This window comes from Canis lupus, chromosome 28 (assembly GCF_048164855.1).
Source record: "Canis lupus baileyi chromosome 28, mCanLup2.hap1, whole genome shotgun sequence".
Taxonomy (NCBI): Eukaryota; Metazoa; Chordata; class Mammalia; order Carnivora; family Canidae; genus Canis; species Canis lupus.
The window spans coordinates 18,133,528-18,151,442 of record NC_132865.1 but is presented as its reverse complement, the minus strand read 5'-3'; the positions used below and the strand labels follow the sequence as shown (position 1 = coordinate 18,151,442).

General features: G+C 35.5%; 1 protein-coding gene across 4 annotated transcripts in view; it reads left to right on the top strand.

The window, feature by feature from the left end:
- The window catches only part of HNF4G (hepatocyte nuclear factor 4 gamma), a 121,480-nt gene extending 106,831 nt beyond the window's left edge, over positions 1–14,649 (top strand). For all 4 annotated transcript variants that reach the window (XM_072804172.1, XM_072804168.1, XM_072804169.1 and 1 more), the window contains 6 exons: positions 1,973–2,128; positions 5,150–5,237; positions 7,359–7,511; positions 7,639–7,875; positions 8,817–8,939; positions 12,088–14,649. In XM_072804172.1, the coding sequence (XP_072660273.1) occupies positions 1,973–2,128; positions 5,150–5,237; positions 7,359–7,511; positions 7,639–7,875; positions 8,817–8,939; positions 12,088–12,209 (879 nt within the window). In that variant the 3' untranslated portion in view covers positions 12,210–14,649. The remainder of the gene's footprint in view (positions 1–1,972; positions 2,129–5,149; positions 5,238–7,358; positions 7,512–7,638; positions 7,876–8,816; positions 8,940–12,087) is intronic.
- Positions 14,650–17,915: the final 3,266 nt, after the last annotated feature.

The following is a 17,915-nucleotide window of genomic DNA, read 5'->3' as shown; positions in this document are numbered from 1 at the left end:
TGATTTAAAATACTAAATGCATAGCACAATGCTCTGGGGACAGTAGGTTGTTTACTAATAAAATCTGTCAAATCAGTTACTATGACTTTTGGGGAGCTTGGTTCCCATCATCATCAGAGCTTCCTTCCATGAAAATGGTTTCTGAACTCAAGAACTCATCTTGGCATCTGCTTTGGAAACAAATATTTAAGGGAAGAGCCAGAATTCAGAAACCAATGAAGAAAGTTAATTATTTTAAATTCCTAAATGAGAATATCAGTTCCAAAGTCTAAAAATATCTGTCATTAGTTGTATACATAAAAATAAATCATTTAAAAATCAAATGAAGAGGGCAGTCCGGGTGGCTCAGCGGTTTAGCACTGCCTTCAGCCCAGGGCGTGATCCTGGAGACCTGGGATCAAGTCCCACGTCGGGCTCCCTGCATGGAGCCTGCTTCTCCCTCTGCCTGTGTCTCTGCCTCTTTCTCTCTCTCTCTCTCTCTCTTTCTCTCTCTCTCTCTCTGTCTCTCATGATTAAATAAATAAAGAATCTTAAAAAAAAATCAAATGAAGAAGGATGACTGGATGGCTCATTCAGTTGAGCATCTGACTGGATCTCAACTCAGGTCTTGATCTCAGGGTTGTGAACTCAAGCGCCATGTGGGCTCCACACTGGACATGGAACCTACCTTAAGGAAAAAAAGTATCAAAGTAGAAACCTTTGAAGACAGTTTATTTTAGCATTGCCCCATTAGAAAAGTTAATGATATTTCTCTATTATAAAAAATGATGAAATAGCTAACTATTAATCAGGTTCTATAATGAGTCAGCACAACTACTTTCTATTTTGATAGCATGAGGGTGGAATGATGAGGCTAACATCACCATTATCATCAGTACTGAAGATTACTTGATGATCCTGTAGAGCATTTACCGAATACCTTAAAAGGAAGCTGTGAAGAAATAAACATAAGCATAGAAAGTCACACTCCCCCACATACATGTCCAAAAATTAAGTTTATAAGAACTTTAAGAAAGTAGTTTTTAGCCGAAAAACATTTTAAAACTTATATTTTTATACAGTTCAACCACTTAGAAATCATATATAATTTGAAAATTTTTTCCACACATTAAGCTTTTCAATATTGCTAAGTCAAAAGTTGGTTTCTTAATTTTACTTTGATGGCCTCCCTTTAATGCAGCAACATAACTAGTTCTGGCTTCTCTTCTAAACTTTTTTCTTCAGTTTAGTAAACTATATCCACTGAAAACATTTTCCTCATATATTTCAAAAAGTTATAGATAGGCTTTCTTAGTGGAAATACCATTTTTTAATTAAAAATAATATCACAGAGCATATTCATGTGACTGTGGCATATCGTTTTGTATAGTCATTGTGAATTAGGAAAATCCTGAAAGTTGAGTAACATATTTTATGGTTTTGCCAGTGAGAGAAAAAAAAAGGTACTGCTCCCAGAATATGGTACTGTGCAGTGAATGTTTCCTTTCTTTCCTTTCCTTTCCTTTCCTTTCCTTTCCTTTCCTTTCCTTTCCTTTCCTTTCCTTTCCTTCTTTCCTTTCCTTTCTTTTCCTTTCCTTTCCTTTCCTTTCTTTTTTTTTTTTTTGTAAAGATTTTACCTATTTATTCATGAGAGATACAGGGAAAGAAGCAGAGACACAGGCAGAGAGGGAGAAGAAGCAGGCTCCCTGCGGGGAGCCCGATGTAGGACTCGATCCTGCGACCCTGGGATCACACCATGAGCCAAAGGCAAATGCTCAACCACTGAGCCACCCAGGCGTCCCACAAGTGAATGTTTTCAATTTAGCTTGTGCCGATAGGTATTTTTTTTTCTCAATTTTAAAATGTTTCATATATCTCAAGATACTGTGGCAATGAGAGTGCCCACTTCAAAGGTGTTTACTTATTGCAGTCATGGAAGTATTGCTCACATATTATGTTAAATGAAAAATTAATGTGATCTTCTTAATGCTAGATCTCAGTCTCAAGCCCTGGTGCAAGCACTGACATAAATGTTAAGAAAATTGCCAGTATCGGTGATGTCTGTGAATCTATGAAACAACAGCTCTTAGTCTTGGTGGAATGGGCTAAATATATTCCTGCCTTCTCTGAGTTACCACTGGATGATCAGGTATAAATTAGAGGATTTGATGAATGCTTTTGGAAATGTCTTTGGAACTTTGCTAAGTTTTTGTGTTTTTTAAATTATATGTGTAATAGATTTGACCATCTTTAACAAAGGTTAAATAATGAGAAAAATAATTGGTTTTCTTGTCCATTCAATTTGTTCTCTCAAGAGGCACAACTGTTTAACTTCTCTTTTAGGGGTCCTGCAAATGTATTAATTGGGTGAAGTTGAGGAAGACACGGTTCTTCCCTTTTGGAGTTTAAAAAGCTTAAGTAAAGAGGAAAAACAAATAGCAAGGAACTGCCATTGTGAGAAAAGTATTGGCAGAGTAAATATCTGGGAGGCAATGGTACACTATTGTGTCGTGGTGTTTATGGAAGGTTCCATATAAAATTCCACCGAAATACCAGGCCACTCCTGGACAGAAACCACATAGGTTGTGTTGGTGTCTTTGTAGGTACTTTATTCAGTTAATATAAAAGTTTGCCTTTTATGTTGTCAATTTTATTCTAACACTTACTATATAAAAATAATAGGTCTGGCAAAAATGTTTCTAGAATCATACTCTGAAATCTACAGAGAAATAGAATTCAGATACAATTATCTTTCCCTAATACATATATTTTCATATTTTGTCAGATATATCTTAAGACATTTTAATTAATAGTTAAGAATTTTAATTTCCTAGTCTGTAAAAACTAGATGATTAGCTTCAGATTCATTTTGAATGCCTACATCTAAGTAGTTAATATTTTGTAGATGAAATTTGAAAAATTTTAATTCCCCACATTGAGTAAACCATAGTGTGTATTATAGCCAGTGCATATTTTTGCACCCTCTGACCAGTCCTTGCTCTTTACCACTAATATATAAAAAAGAAACAATGAAAAGGAAAGGTGCATGATTGTTTAAAAACCCAAGAAAGGCAAAATATTTACACAACCAGAATGAAAAGTGATCATAGGAAGTTAGCAATTATATTTCTAGGACAGTGTTTCATATGGTGACCAAAAAAAAAAAAAAAAGTGCTATGAAATCTGAAATCATTCTTAAAGTATTCTGTAACTGCCTTCCTGGTGTGAGTCATGGTTATTGACATACCATAAAGATAGCTGGCTCAGAAGGTTATTTCAGAGTGAATAATGCTAAATTGCTAAAACCTACGTGTCTCATCCCAAGCCATATAAGTAGGGTTATGTTATTTATCAGTTTTATATTTTTATTACCACTCCTCTTTAAAAGTTGCTGACTTATGTATGAAGACGATGATTTAAAAATTTGAAAACTAAAATCCAGTAACCCGTCAGAAATAGTTTTTATTTACTAAATGACACTTGAATACTAACAATATAATTAATAGCCATGGGTTGGCAAATACCCATTGTGGTTAAGGCACTAGCGAAGTAGCTTGCAGTTGCATTATATATCATATTATTTTATTTAATCTTCTCTGGAGTTCATGAATGTTATTATCTCCAATCAACAGTGTTTCAAACTGATCCTAGATCAGTGAAATTCACTCAGGAAATTCATCAAACAAATATTTAGTAGGACTACAGTTCAGTGTTAGGAACTGTAAGGATTTGGCAGTAAAAAATACACATTGCGTCACTATTCCCATAAAGTCTGCACTCTCTTTGGGAGAGACAGACAATAAAAAATATACAGATTATGACTAAGTGAATTCTAGGTGGGGGAAGTTCTATAAAATGGAATGGAATGAGTTGTTGGAGAATGACTGGGGTGGGATGGTAAGACACACTTTAAATTGGAGATCAGAGATTTTTCCTGACACCTGAATGACAAGGGGCCAGGCATGCCCAGATCTGAGGACAAAGCATTCCAGCAACAGGAACAGCATGTTCAAAGGCTCTGAGGCAAGTAGGAGTAATGTGCCTGGATAAAAGTGAGTAAGGGCTGTCACAAGATGAAACCAGAGAAGTGAGTGGGGGGCAAAGCATTGAGCTAGCCCCCGTGAGGCCACTGTTAAGGAGTTTGAGTTTTATTGTAAAAACAATAAGAAGCCAGTGAGAAGTTTTAGCAGAGGAGTGATATTAAGTGATTATTATTTTACAAATATTATCTGGGAAACTCCATCAAGAAGGATTTAGGATTGGGCAGCCAGAAAGGAAGCAGGAATATGCATTAGCTCAGTGAAGGGCCTTAAGGCAAGCAAGAAGAAGGATGGTAAAGGCTCTGGCTGGGGTGGTAGCAATGGAGAAGCAGCACCCAGATTTACTGTACGATTAGAAGAATAAAAATGGACTCTGTTTCTGACCTGAACAAGCATTTCGGGTGATGGGGCCATTGACTAAGATGCTGAAGATGTTGGAGACACATTACTTTGATGTGTTATATTCGGAATGCTTCCTGTTCTTTGGGCTGGAGATGTTAAAGTAGGCAATTGAGTACACACGTAAGGCTTAGTTGAGAGCTTAGTGCAAAGAGAGGTTCGGTCTAGAAAGTGTGTCAGCAAGCAAATCACTCATCCTCTTCTCAGTATGTCACAAGTCTTTGCGTTGTTTTTATTTATTCAGTTTATGTGTAACAGAGTGTTTTACATATATTTTCTTATGTTGTCCTCATGACCACACTTTGAGATTTTTATCATTGCCTCCCTGTGAGAGATGAAAACAAATGAGTCCCAAACCTTCAGTTTAGTTTATCTAAGGTGAAATAGTAGTATGTGGCCAAGCCACATGTGAATTCTGATTTGTTTGATTCTATTTCACTCCAAAACACTTTTCTTTCTTTTTTGTTCTACTTTTTTGTTTGTTTGTTTGTTTGTTTCCATTGTATTGACTTGGAAGTTTTAGAAATTTTGAAAAGTAAAACTCTATTGACATGCTAAGGTGGAAAAATAGAAGCGTTCACGATGGCAAGTATCTATGAAGACTATAGTTTATTAAAACAAAACAAAAGGTCCCAGACTTAAAGAACACGGAGTTAATCAGATATATATTATAGCGTCTTTTAATCACTATATTTTATAATTAATTGTTAAACTTGAAATTTTTCATTCAGGTGGCACTGTTGAGAGCTCACGCAGGGGAACATTTACTGCTTGGAGCTACAAAGAGATCCATGGTGTATAAAGATATTTTGCTTTTGGGTAAGTTTTTTTTTTAATTTAAGAAGAAATTATGCATGCTTCATCCTTACACAGGATCTATTCTGTATGTAACAAGCATTCGTAGACACTGTCAAATGGTACTCTCACTTCACAAATTGGATTTAATTGATATTGTCCTCACTCAAGGCCCTATATTTCCTTGACTTGATTGCAAGGAAGTTTAGAGGGCATTGAGACACTCAGGGTTATCAGTGAGATGATGGATGTTAGCTGAACCTATTATGGTAATCATTTCACCATATATGTAAATCAAACCATCATGCTCTACACCTTAAATTTACACTGTGATGTGTGTCAATTATTCCTCAATAAAACTAGGGGAGAAGGTTTAAAAATAAAAGAGATGTTGCTCAATAAAGGTAAATTGAATTATGTTTAAATCATATCAGGACAAAGAATTAGTGATTCATGTGACCACTTTATTGGAATCTCAGTGTTGTTTTACATTCTTTCAGTGTCTACTTAATACTTATAATTATATTGTTTTATACACTTCCAAGGAACATGTTTATTTCCCATAATCTTATTGCTTACAGTATGATGCAACATCCCAGGTTAAAAGAAGAATAATTTGGTGACTATGTCTGAAAATTCTGATAGTTAAGTTGCAGTGCTGGAAGAGGCAAAGTAAGATGGCAGGTTGAATGGGATAAGGCACAGAGGGAAAGCTTTTGTTTTCCTTAAGCAATTGTTCCAATCCCCAAGTCTTACTTGCCTTTTAAATTAGGTTTCCTGTTGAGAGAGTTGAGATCCCTCTAATAATTATTACCCCCACCTCTCTCTGGCTGTATGAAATGATGACCAGATTGTTTATCCTATTTTTTGATAGATACTGTGTCTCAAAATAGAAATAAATTGAATGTGATATAACAATAGCTAGGGGCAGCCCCGGTGGCGCAGCGGTTTAGCGCCGCCTGCAGCCGGGGGTGTGATCCTGGAGACCCAGTATCGAGTCCCACATCGGGCTTCCTGCATGGAGCCTGCTTCTCCCTCTGCCTGTGTCTCTGCCTTTCTCTCGCTCTCTCTGAATGAATAAATAAATAAATCTTTAAAAAATAGCTAATATTTGTTGAGGACATACTATGTAAGATGCATTGCTCTAAGTGCTTTACATGTAAATACACACACCTCATGTAATCTTCATGATAACCCAAGAGGTAGGTACTGTTATTCTGCAGGTGAAGAAATGCAGGCAGAGAATGTTTACCTAAGATCACAAATCTCGTAAGGGATAGAGCCAGGATTCTAAAGCGCATAATATGACTGCATAGACTATGCTGTTAGATTCTATTAAACACTCTCTTGCATTTAGAAAACTGCAAGAGATGTGAATACAATATACTTAAAAACCCAAATGTCCTTGCTTCCTTGCTACCTAATTCTAAAGTGTTTTACCTCGAATAATTAGATAACTAACTTTTCATAAGAGCAAGGCCACATTTTTTTAAGTTCATTTGCACATGTTGTTACACTGAAAATCGTCTTTGCCTGCAGTGAAAAAATTCAGAATATACTGCTTTTTATAAAACCAGAAAATAACAGTTTAGGCTGTTATCCTAGGAGTTTTTGTCTTTTAGAGCCAGAGATTTTCTGAATTAGGGATTTTCTGAATTTAGGGATTAGGTAGTCTAGTCTCGATTCAGTTTCTGAATATTCTTGAATTCATCTACTTCTAGTTGTTAAAATTGCGTCCCAAGGGCTGTTACAGCTACACACCCCTACATCAGTAAAGGAGTCCTAGTTTTATCCAGTGTAAGCAAGAAAGTTTCTTTAGGTTGTGTGTTACGCTCATTAATGAGTAAGACACTAATAGATAACTGACACAGTGGCAGGCTAATCATTATATTTTGTGTCTCCCTTGTCAATTATTAGCTTGTTATTGGTCTGTACTTTCGTGTTATCACTAGTGACTGGGGCTGTTAAAATGCATGTGATCATATTATCAATGTCATTGATCCTTGACGTGTTCTTAAACTTTTCTAACATAACCAGCTAACAGTACTGGAAGGAAGTACTATTACTACTCCTTCAAGGGAAGAACCCTTAAATCCCATCTGATGATCTTTTTGTTGGACAGCGGCTGATCTTTTTTTCTCCTAGGAAACAACTATGTAATTCACCGCAACAGCAGTGAAGTCGAGATCAGCCGTGTGGCCAACCGGGTTCTAGATGAGCTGGTACGACCATTTCAAGAAATTCAGATTGATGACAACGAATATGCTTGTTTGAAGGCAATTGTATTTTTTGATCCAGGTTTGTTTTCAGATTTCCATTAAAAAAATAATTATAATGAAAAGTAAGCTATTTCATATTAGAACGTTTACTCCTCACACTTTAGTAAGATTCGATCTTTAGATTGCCCTTTGTCTTCCTTTATTAGATGCAAAGGGGCTAAGTGATCCAGTAAAGATTAAGAACATGCGGTTCCAGGTGCAGCTCAGTTTGGAGGATTACATCAACGACAGGCAGTATGACTCCCGGGGGCGGTTTGGAGAGCTGCTGCTGCTCCTGCCCACACTGCAGAGCATCACTTGGCAAATGATTGAGCAAATACAGTTCGTTAAGCTCTTTGGAATGGTTAAAATTGACAACCTACTTCAGGAAATGCTACTGGGTGGTGAGTACATTTGAGAATTTCCACTTTACTTATTAGCATCGCACTCTGTACAGAGTTGACCTATTTACTGTTTGTCCATGGCATAATGAACCCAATTTTTTACATTTAGAAAGTCTGCAAAACTCATTGGATGGAGACAAAAATACCTGAATGTGTTGAAATCCTCGTTCTTACTAGTTTCCACCATCTTTGTGCCACCCAGTTCCTCTCGCCTTAGTTTTTATCTTTTCGAAGGTGGTAAATAGAAATATATTTCCTATATTTAGTTCTCCTCGGACTGTATTATTTTTTTCTAAGCCTTGACTCCTTTAAAAGCTCAAAGATACCAGCATGGCAACATAACCTAGAAATGTTCATAGTAAATACCTTAAAAATAAACACTTTCCTCCTGAAGTAATTAATTGACATAACACAATGAGAAAGGAAAAAATGAGATTTCGTTGCTGCAATAAATGTCAGGAATAAGTTAAGAAATCATTTATTTTGTGTTCTGATCTAGATTACATTTCCTTGTAAAATCACTTTATTTTATTTTAGTTTAGTTTTAGTTTTCTGGTTCTTAATGTGTTCCTAATGACATCTTTCTGAAATAAAAGTTGTTTATGCTATCAGTGTGATCCCAAATATTATCAACTTGAGGTAAGTGATTCTTGGAATTGCCTTAACAACAGGCAGCAAACCTAATGATTCCAGGAAACGGCACACAAGGTCCATTATTAATACACACCATAATATGATACAACATTAATCTAGCCAATGCACAGTGAAAGCTGCCCTTGTCCTTAATATGGCGGCAGTTCTATTAATTTATTTTTGAAATCCCAAAAAGCACTTTGCAAAAATAGCAATATCCACGCTGTCAATCAAAACATTTGTTGCAAGGTAAACTTGACGTCCCTGATTAAATATCACTAACGCAAGCATCTTTTTATCTTCTGTAGGTGCTTCCAATGACACTAGTCATCTCCATCATCCCATGCATCCACATTTGTCTCAAGATCCATTAACTGGACAAACTATACTTTTAGGTCCCATGTCGTCACTGGTTCATACAGACCAGATCTGTAAGTACCTGAGCTACTTTTCGACCATAATAACTTTTAAACTTAATTAACTGAGAAAAAGTGGCATTTGGGGAAAGAATCTATCAGTACCCAGGAACTGCAAAACTCAAGTACAGTTTCCTCTCTAGGACTCAACAGTGGGAGATTGTGGTGTTCAGCAAATCACTTATTCTCCTTAGGCACAGGTTTGCTTCCTGAAATGGGATGTGAGTACGTAAATGTTTCTAAAGTATAACAGGATCTACACGCAGTCCTGGTTTTGTCTGGTAGTGTAGGATCGTAAAAAGGACTTTGCAAGCTGGAACCATGCAAAGGAATCTTAATAATAAATAGGAAAATTATAGTTTGCTTGTGACCTTTAAAAAGGCTTGCCAAAACATTAAGGACTCTCTTAACTACAGGATATAAATGTAGAGGGAAATTGAAAAATAAGAATCCTGATATTTATTTGGTACATGGTAATGTAAACATTAGATTCACTGAGAATTAATGAGTTTTATTTCTTTGTTAAAAAAATTATGAAGTGGGGCAGCCCGGGTGGCTCAGTGGTTTGGTGCCGCCTTCAGCCCAAGGCGTGATCCTGGAGAACCAGGATCCAGTCCCACGTCGGGTTCCCTGCGTGGAGCCTGCTTCTCCCTCTGCTTGTGTCTCTGCCCCTCTCTCTCTCTCTCTCTCTCTCATGAATAAACAAATAAAATTTAAAAAATATATATGAAGTGTAGGGGCTCCTGGGTGACTCAGTCAGTTAAATAAGCACCTGCCTTTGGCTCAAGTCATGATCCCGGGGTTCTGGGATTCAGCCCAAGTTGTGCTCCCTGAGCCGCACCTAGCTTTTACCTCTGCCCCTCCCTGCCACTCATGCTCTCTCTCTCTCTCAAATAAATAAATAAAATCTTTAAAAATATATTATAACGTGTAGTTTAAACAGTGCTTGCTGCTTTTCCGTCCTCTAACTTGCAAGTGGAAGTGGGTACCCTTTCTTTGCCTTGATGAATTTTACTTTTTTGAAAGTTTGGATCAGCTGCCAACATTTTACCTTTTGTACTTTCCATGTCTTCATCCTTTTCAACACGATCAGTTTTTTCAATAATGTCCATCAGTTTTCCTTCACTAAGCTTCAGAATGCAGATTTAGAGACTCAAACAGTAGCAGTGTCTGCATTCCTGGGGGCAGCTACTTCTGTAATTCCATCCATGCTCATTCACCTCCTGTTTATGACTTTTTGCTCTTTTTTATTTCTTTCTTTCTTTTTTTTTTTTTTTGCAAAATATCATGAAAATTTATCACTAGGAGACAAGGAGGCAGCACAACTACACATTTAAGTTGTCGGTACATGAACTGAATAAAACATATTCAGTGGCCAATCACTAACAGACTGAAAGATGTGATGTGATTGGTCACTGATCATAATGCACATCTGTCATCAAAGTAATTAATAGACCAAAGAATTAGCAGTGAAGTTTGTACGTATGCAGTTACTCGCAGTTAACTTTGAGTTACCATGCTCACTGAAATTCAAACCACGGACTGGTGCTATTTAGCTAAGCTGTGATAACTGAAATTCGTGTGTGTGAAATTTGTGCAAAGTGAGGACTGCTGGGAAAGCTCTTTGGAACTAAAATGGTTATAAATAGTAGAGGTTAGTAGCTAAATTAATATGATAGTATTACAGATTTAACACAAATTCTATGTTTATAAGCTACCCCTTGGTTAAAAATCTGTATTTGACAAAATTTCTAGAATTGTTTCTGAATTTATACTAAGTTAACCCAGATTTGCCTTTGACCTATCTCCTCCTAACACTAAATCAAAACAAACAAACAAACAAAAAAAACCACTAAATCAAATACTTATTACCACTGCTATCCCTTAGATACAAGCACTAGTAAACCCATGTGTAAATTATATCTGAAACACAGAGTTCTTTGAATATATCATACAGGTAGAAATACAATTATTAGAAAAATATACAAATTATGGAAATAGCAGGACATACTTAACCTGTGGATATAAATGTACTTGAAAGACCATTTGGAACCATCTTTGTGAGGTAAATGTTACGATTTTCATTTCTGTCAAAAGCAGAGAGAGACAAACCCAATACCATCTCTCTTAGAGATTAGTTATTCATAAACCCAGAAAATAAAACACATTAACAACATATTAAACATTATAGGCATCAACTGGCAAGAAAGTTTAACAATTCTGCTGGTGGTTGAATCTTTTACTTTTTAAATGTTAGTTTTCTAGTATTTTTAAAAGCATTTGCTGACCCTCATCTTTTAAAATTCACATCCTATTTTTTATTTTCCCTCTTTCAACAAAATATTTTACAAGAATCATTTTTAAAGGAAAATTCGCTCTGTTTGCCCCTATTTGGAATAGTTTATAAATCATGCAAAGCAAAACATTAAACACATTCACACACAAAAATTAAGTTCATGTGTATTTTCCTGGCCTTTGTACAGTAAAAGTTTGCAATATGGAGGAAATACTCTTCAAGACAATGAAGTATGCAAACCGTAACTTTGTTTTTTAATTACTTGGGCTTGCTCTTTGCATTGATGGGGAAGGGAAGGGTGAGCTCAACTGTAATAGTAATTTTGAAGCTGAAAAGCCATTAGTTTTTAGATGCTTTTAACTACAGTATAGGTTTCAGAGCACTTGAAAAGTATCTTACCTTATTATATCATCTAATATGTTTGAGTTAGTAGAATCCAAGCCAAAGTTATTTTATTTTATGTGCGTTTTTTTATTGCAAAAAATGTGAAGTTGTTTTTTAAGATTTGAAAAAAGAAAAAGAACTGACCTTCTGTTAATTCTTTTCATTGACTTTTTTTCTGCTGGGTCTGCCTCTAAGAATGAAACTCATAAATGCTATTAAGAAAGGCAGGAAGTGACTTATAAGGGACTATTAAGTAACTATTAAGATGTTTAAGCATGCTCTATTCCCTTTGAATGCTATCTAGGAGTTCAGAAGGTAGTGCAACTCCAAAAGGACCTCAATGAGCTCGTATTCTATAATCATACTTTATATATGGCTTTTAAAAATATCTCCAAAATAAAAATAATGCATATTGATATCATGCAGGACTTAATGGGTTGGGCTAGGATGACAATCACATACAACTCTCTGCTTCTTTTTTAGCAACTCCTGAGACCCCACTCCCTTCCCCACCACAAGGCTCTGGACAAGAACAGTACAAAATAGCTGCCAACCAAGCTTCAGTGATTTCACACCAGTCTCTCTCCAAACAAAAGCAATTGTGAGGATGTGTCTACTCGCAAACGGCACTGCATAAATGTGAAAACTTGTTGATCTTGAAATAACTCAGGATAGTACTTTTGGCAAACTGTTAGCCAAGGCTTCTGCATGGTGCTGTTATAAGATGGTATCTTGTGTTTTTGTTTATAGGCTCATGTTTTTTGTTGTTGCTGTTGTTTAAAACTTTCAGATACAAACAATGTGTATCTGAGTTTCAGTATGTTTGTATATATTTTTCCAACTTCCCTCGCACTGTTCCCCAACTAGTTGAATCTCATGTACTACTTTCATTTGTTGTCTTGATATTAATTTAAGTCTGTAAATAATTGCTTCATTGTGATGTGATGTAGAATTAAGTGTTCTTTTTTGACTAAGAACAGTAGTAGATCAGCAACTCCAGATCAGTGTAAAATAAGCCAAGTTGTTTGGTTTTGTTTTGTTTTTATCAATTTTAAACTTGCAAATTAGAAAAATAAAGCAGTTGCTATTGAAGAGGAAATATTTCTTTGAAGAGGAATCACTTTTGGATATCCTGTGGCTAAGAAATATCTTTCTGGCTCACAGTTAAATATGCCTATCTTTAGCTTAGGAAATTATAAATAACCATTCCAAGGATGACTGGCTCTTCCTTGAAATCTGCCTCTATTTGAAGATTTATCTTAAGATAAAGCATGTTTGTTTTAACAGTTAAGATACAGGATAAAAGGTTAAAAAAAAAAAAAAGGGAAACCCTTAATACAGTGTCTCGACCAAGAGAGACACTGATTTTCTTTCCTAAAACAGTCTAGAAGTCAGCATCTATTGACTAGAAACTTACTGAATATGTGTATCCAGTTCCCAGGGAGGCTGAGAGAGCAGTGTTTAGGTGAGAAACTTTGTGCCCACTGAAACTGCACCAGTTTGAGAGACTGTTATTGGCCGACAGACCACCATCTGTCACATATGCGTTGCCTCATTTAATCCTCACAGGTACCTGTCAAAGAGCTATTATTATCTTTCATTTACAAATGAAGAAATCTATTGCTTTGAGGATATGTAACCAAAGTTCTTAAACCTAGGATAGACACCACCTTTATGACCAGGTCTGCTTGACATTAAGGAAAACAAACCTTTGAGGTGGAATGAAAAATGTGAGTTTTTGACTATGGTTTTAAATATATGCAATTGAGCAGTGATGGAATCCTATCCATCTTTTACCTTAGCACATATTCACATGTAATCAATGAGTGTAAATTTGTTGCAGCATGAATAAGAAACCATTGTGGTTTTAATGCCTTCTCTCTGGAAAAAAAACACAAAACTTTATTTAAAAAAAAACTTTATTTAAAAAACACTTCAAAACAAATTAAAGAAAATAAAAGATATAATCCAAAATAGGTTATGATGAAAACAAACACAAATTCAAATCACTGACTCAGAAGATTTTCAAAAATCAAGTGGACTGAGGAGTATAGTTCATTGGAGCCCTATTTGATGTAAAGTGAAGCTTATTTAAAAACAATTATGATGGGCCACGTCAAGAAACAGTGGTCTCTCTCTCTCTCTCTCACACACACACACTCATACACAGGCAACATACACATTTCCTGAAGTAGTAAAAAACTGGTTGAGTAATTATCAGGGATATAAGAAAGTGTCTCAATCTGTAAGAGACAGAATTCAAGGATTTTTACAGAGCCTCAAAAGTTCTAAAATTTCATAACCCCCATTTACCCTACAAATAAAAATGTTCTATTATTAACTAACTTATTAACTCAGAGTAGAAAACTGATTAGAAGGTATCATTGAGTTAATAAAATCAAAATTCCTTCAATACCTGGTACCTGCAAACTATAAAATGTATCTTTGAGAGTGAGTGAGGGAAGAGCAGAGTTTATTTAATTATTATTTTGTGGAAATTTAGCATCTCAATTTCATGCTTTTCATCTTTAAAAAACAAATATCCTTTGTAGGTTCTGTTTAACTTTTTGTGCTGTTCTCTTAATAGATATTAAAAAAAACTTTAAAACATAAAACCAGAAGATTCATTTTTAGTGAGCCTTTTAACTTATCTGCATACATTTACTAAACAGCTTTGTTTTAGAAATTATTGCTAACGACTTTGTTTTAATAACTATGGTCAGGGAATTTTTAATATAATATTTTTGTATACTTAACTGCCAAAAATGCTGGCCAAAGAGGAACTGAAGTTTTCAGCATATTTTCAAAATACTAGTAATGAAAAACATTGCTTTTATATAGCACAAAACTTTTTTCAGGTAATAAGTATGAATAATTTATTGTGAAATAGTGATTCATTTTATAAATGTAAAATTATTTTTATAAATTTTATTGTTGAAAATCAAAACTTACTAAATTTTGTAAGTGTTAAATTATAGTGAGATTAAAATATTTCTAAACTGTGATATGTTGTTTCACTGAACTTTCTAAATAAAAATTGAGGAAAAAAAACCTGAAGTAGAGTGCTTCATTATTGTTTAAAATGATTTTGAAATTCTAGAGATACTGATAATATTTTTTATGTGGACATTTGATTAAATTCAAATAGAGTTCACCAATATTGATCTTTAGAAGCCGGAGCAAAATTAATTAGCACATCTCCAAATAATCATAGAATTGGACACTGATTGAAGGGAGAATACTCACATTTACACTTCATTGTATAGTTTTTCTTGATAATTTTGTGACAGTAATTAAAATAAATGAGCCAGCCTGGCTTAAATGTTGTGTACATATACTCTGGCAATACTTTTTTAACCTAGATGTTTTCATTGCTATTGTCCTCCATTCATATTTAAACCTTTTTTTGTAAAATCTCTTAAAATATGAAGACTTTAAATTTTATTTTTCTAAGATTCTACTTTAATTTTTACTCTTATCATGGTAACATGTCCACATCATTTAAAAACACAAATTATATTTAAGATTTATAGTGAAAACCTGTAGTACTCCCATTTGACCACTGCCTCCACATTCTGTCTTTCTGCAAAAGCACTCCAATAGTGTAGCTGTTTTATTTGGTGTTTTTCTCCATAGTTTGAAAGCATTAGATCATATCACCGTTGTTCAATTTTTTTTTTCAGCTTTAGACTGTATCTCTGGACACTCAACTCCTACCATATTCTCCCAATTTTTTTTACAGATCAATATTTTTTTTACTTCCTTCGTAGTTACTACTTAAGTAACTGTGTACCTTGTTAAAATATGAAACATATAGTTTTTATATTTTTGTGGAGAATATAAGAAATATGCTCTAATATTATAGAGCAATTCAGTAGAGAAAGAAGAGTTCCTGCTCTAAGGCACAGGAGGATTGCAATTTAGAATAAAGATAAAATGTTGCATATATTAATATTAAGGTGTATTGTACTCTATACTCCAGTGCAATTTGACATCCATTTCAACTTGGGCATTTGAGCTGATCTTTTTTAACTTACGTCACTTTCTTCCCTCCAAGATCTCATTGAACTGCCCAGAAAGAAAGCTTTTTAAGAGTAAGAAAAATCTATACGTGTCCTGAAATTTTCAATTTTTTTTCTGCAAAATACAAGGCAGACGACATCAGAGTAAAAGAAATGCACACTTGCCCGTGATTAACCAAAAGCATAATGGTGCATCTGTGAAAGTGATATGAAATTCCAGATATAGAATCCTCAAAAACTTCAAAGTTGTTACAGGAGAGGCTAAGACCAAGAGAAGAGCTTGTGACAGCCAATGAAAGTCAAATCAAAGGACATAAAGAGCAACAGCAGTGACCCACTGCGGGGTGCTCATAGTGTGATTCACCTGATTTCCCTTGAGGCAGATGGGTTGTCAAGAAAGGAGGGTCTAAGCCACAGCAATTTCCAAGTTGTGAGAGTTGTATTCAGTTACAAAAGAGATAGAGCAATCCTAACTTCGGAGTAGTGTAATAATTATATGAAAGAAGGGACTCGATTCAATAGTGAACTTGTCCCCTACAGCTTTCCCTCTTCCCCGTCATCCCCCGACCCCGTTCTTCCTTACAGGCACAGATAAAGTTGTAAAATACATAGGCATATTTAAGTAGAAGGCAATGCCTTGGGTGGGGAGGATGGAACTGGATAGGATGAGGGACAAAGACAATTCTTTCTACCCACCCAGACGTGGAAACAAACAGTTGCTGAAGAAATCTGTGAACTTTCCTGTGGTGACCACCTGTCAAAAGTAGCCAGTGCTCCATTTCTTATATCCGGCTGGATCCATTTTTTTTGGAAAAAAACAATTCTTTAGAAAACACAAAGTTTGCCCTACAATACAAAAAAGTACTAGGTGGGGCAGCCCTGGTTGCTCAGTGGTTAGTGCTTCCTTCAGCCTGAGGTGTGATCCTGGAGACCCAGGTTCAAGTCCCTTGTCAGGCTCCCTCCACGGAGCCTGCTTCTCCCTCTGCCTGTGTCTCTGCCTCTCTCTCTCTCCATCTCTCATGAATAAATAAATAAAGTCTTAAAAAAAAAGTACTAGGTGCTTCAAAGAGGGTTCAGGGAGAGATGAAAGGGAAGAAGACACTGTATGCCAGGACTCTAATTTTACACTAGTTGCAAATAACGGGGTCAAACTATATATGTGTGTGTGTGTGTATTTCTTATTGATATTTCATAAATACAATTAAAAATTTACAAATAACTATTAATAGAACTAAAATAGGATTCATAGGGGATCCCTGGGTGGCTCAGCGGTTGAACGTCTGCCTTTGGCCCAGGGTGTGTGTGATCCTGGAGTCTCAGGATCGAGACCCGCATCTGGCTCCCTGCATGGATCCTGCTTCTCCCTCTGCCTGTGTCTCTGCCATTCTCTGTCTCTCTCTGTGTGTGTGTGTCTCTCATGAATAAATAAATAAAATCTTTAAAAAAAATAAAATAGGATTAATTGAATATACCTTTGTAGAAAAAAAGAATAAGAAATATCGAGCAGTCCTGTGAAAGAGGAGTCTTAAAAAATATCAAGGAAACAGAAAACTAAAAATAACATGGGAGATATATGACAAAACTTTGATATCTCATTAAGTTTTATAGGTTGAAAAAAATCACCTGATATGATATAATTATTTTTAGATTAGATTAGAATACAACTTCATTTATGTCTTTATCACATAATTCTTTAGTACATAATTCTTTACAAAGTGATCCAGTAAGTGACATTGATGCAATATAATATACGAAATATATTAAACTTCTACACTTTGCCACAAATTTGTAGGCACTGGAGCTCTCAGTTTCTAAGGGAATTTTGAAGAGGAAAAACATTAAGCCATAGTCATACAAATAATTACAGATAACCAATCATTACTTTGTAGTCCAATAACCAGACATTTTGAGTTGCCTAGATAAATTTACATTGAGATCAGGAAAGAGCTCTCAGGAAAAAACTGAAAGAAGACTGTACCTAAGGCTCAGTGAATAAGAACATGAAGGCCGGGGCACCTGGGTGGCTCAGTGGTTGAATGTCTGCCTTTGGTTCAGGTCATGATCCTGCGGTCCTGGAATTTGAGTTCTATGTAGATGGAATCTACATCAAGTTCCCCTCAAGAAGCCTGCTTCTCCCTCTGCCTATGTCTCTGCCTCTCTCTCTGAGCTCTCATGAATAAATAAATAAATAAAATATTAAACAAAAACACAAAACAAACAAAAAAACCCATTAGGGCCCAAACCAGAAGGTATAAAGGTGGGTGGAGGGCAGACAACACAGTTCCTAAT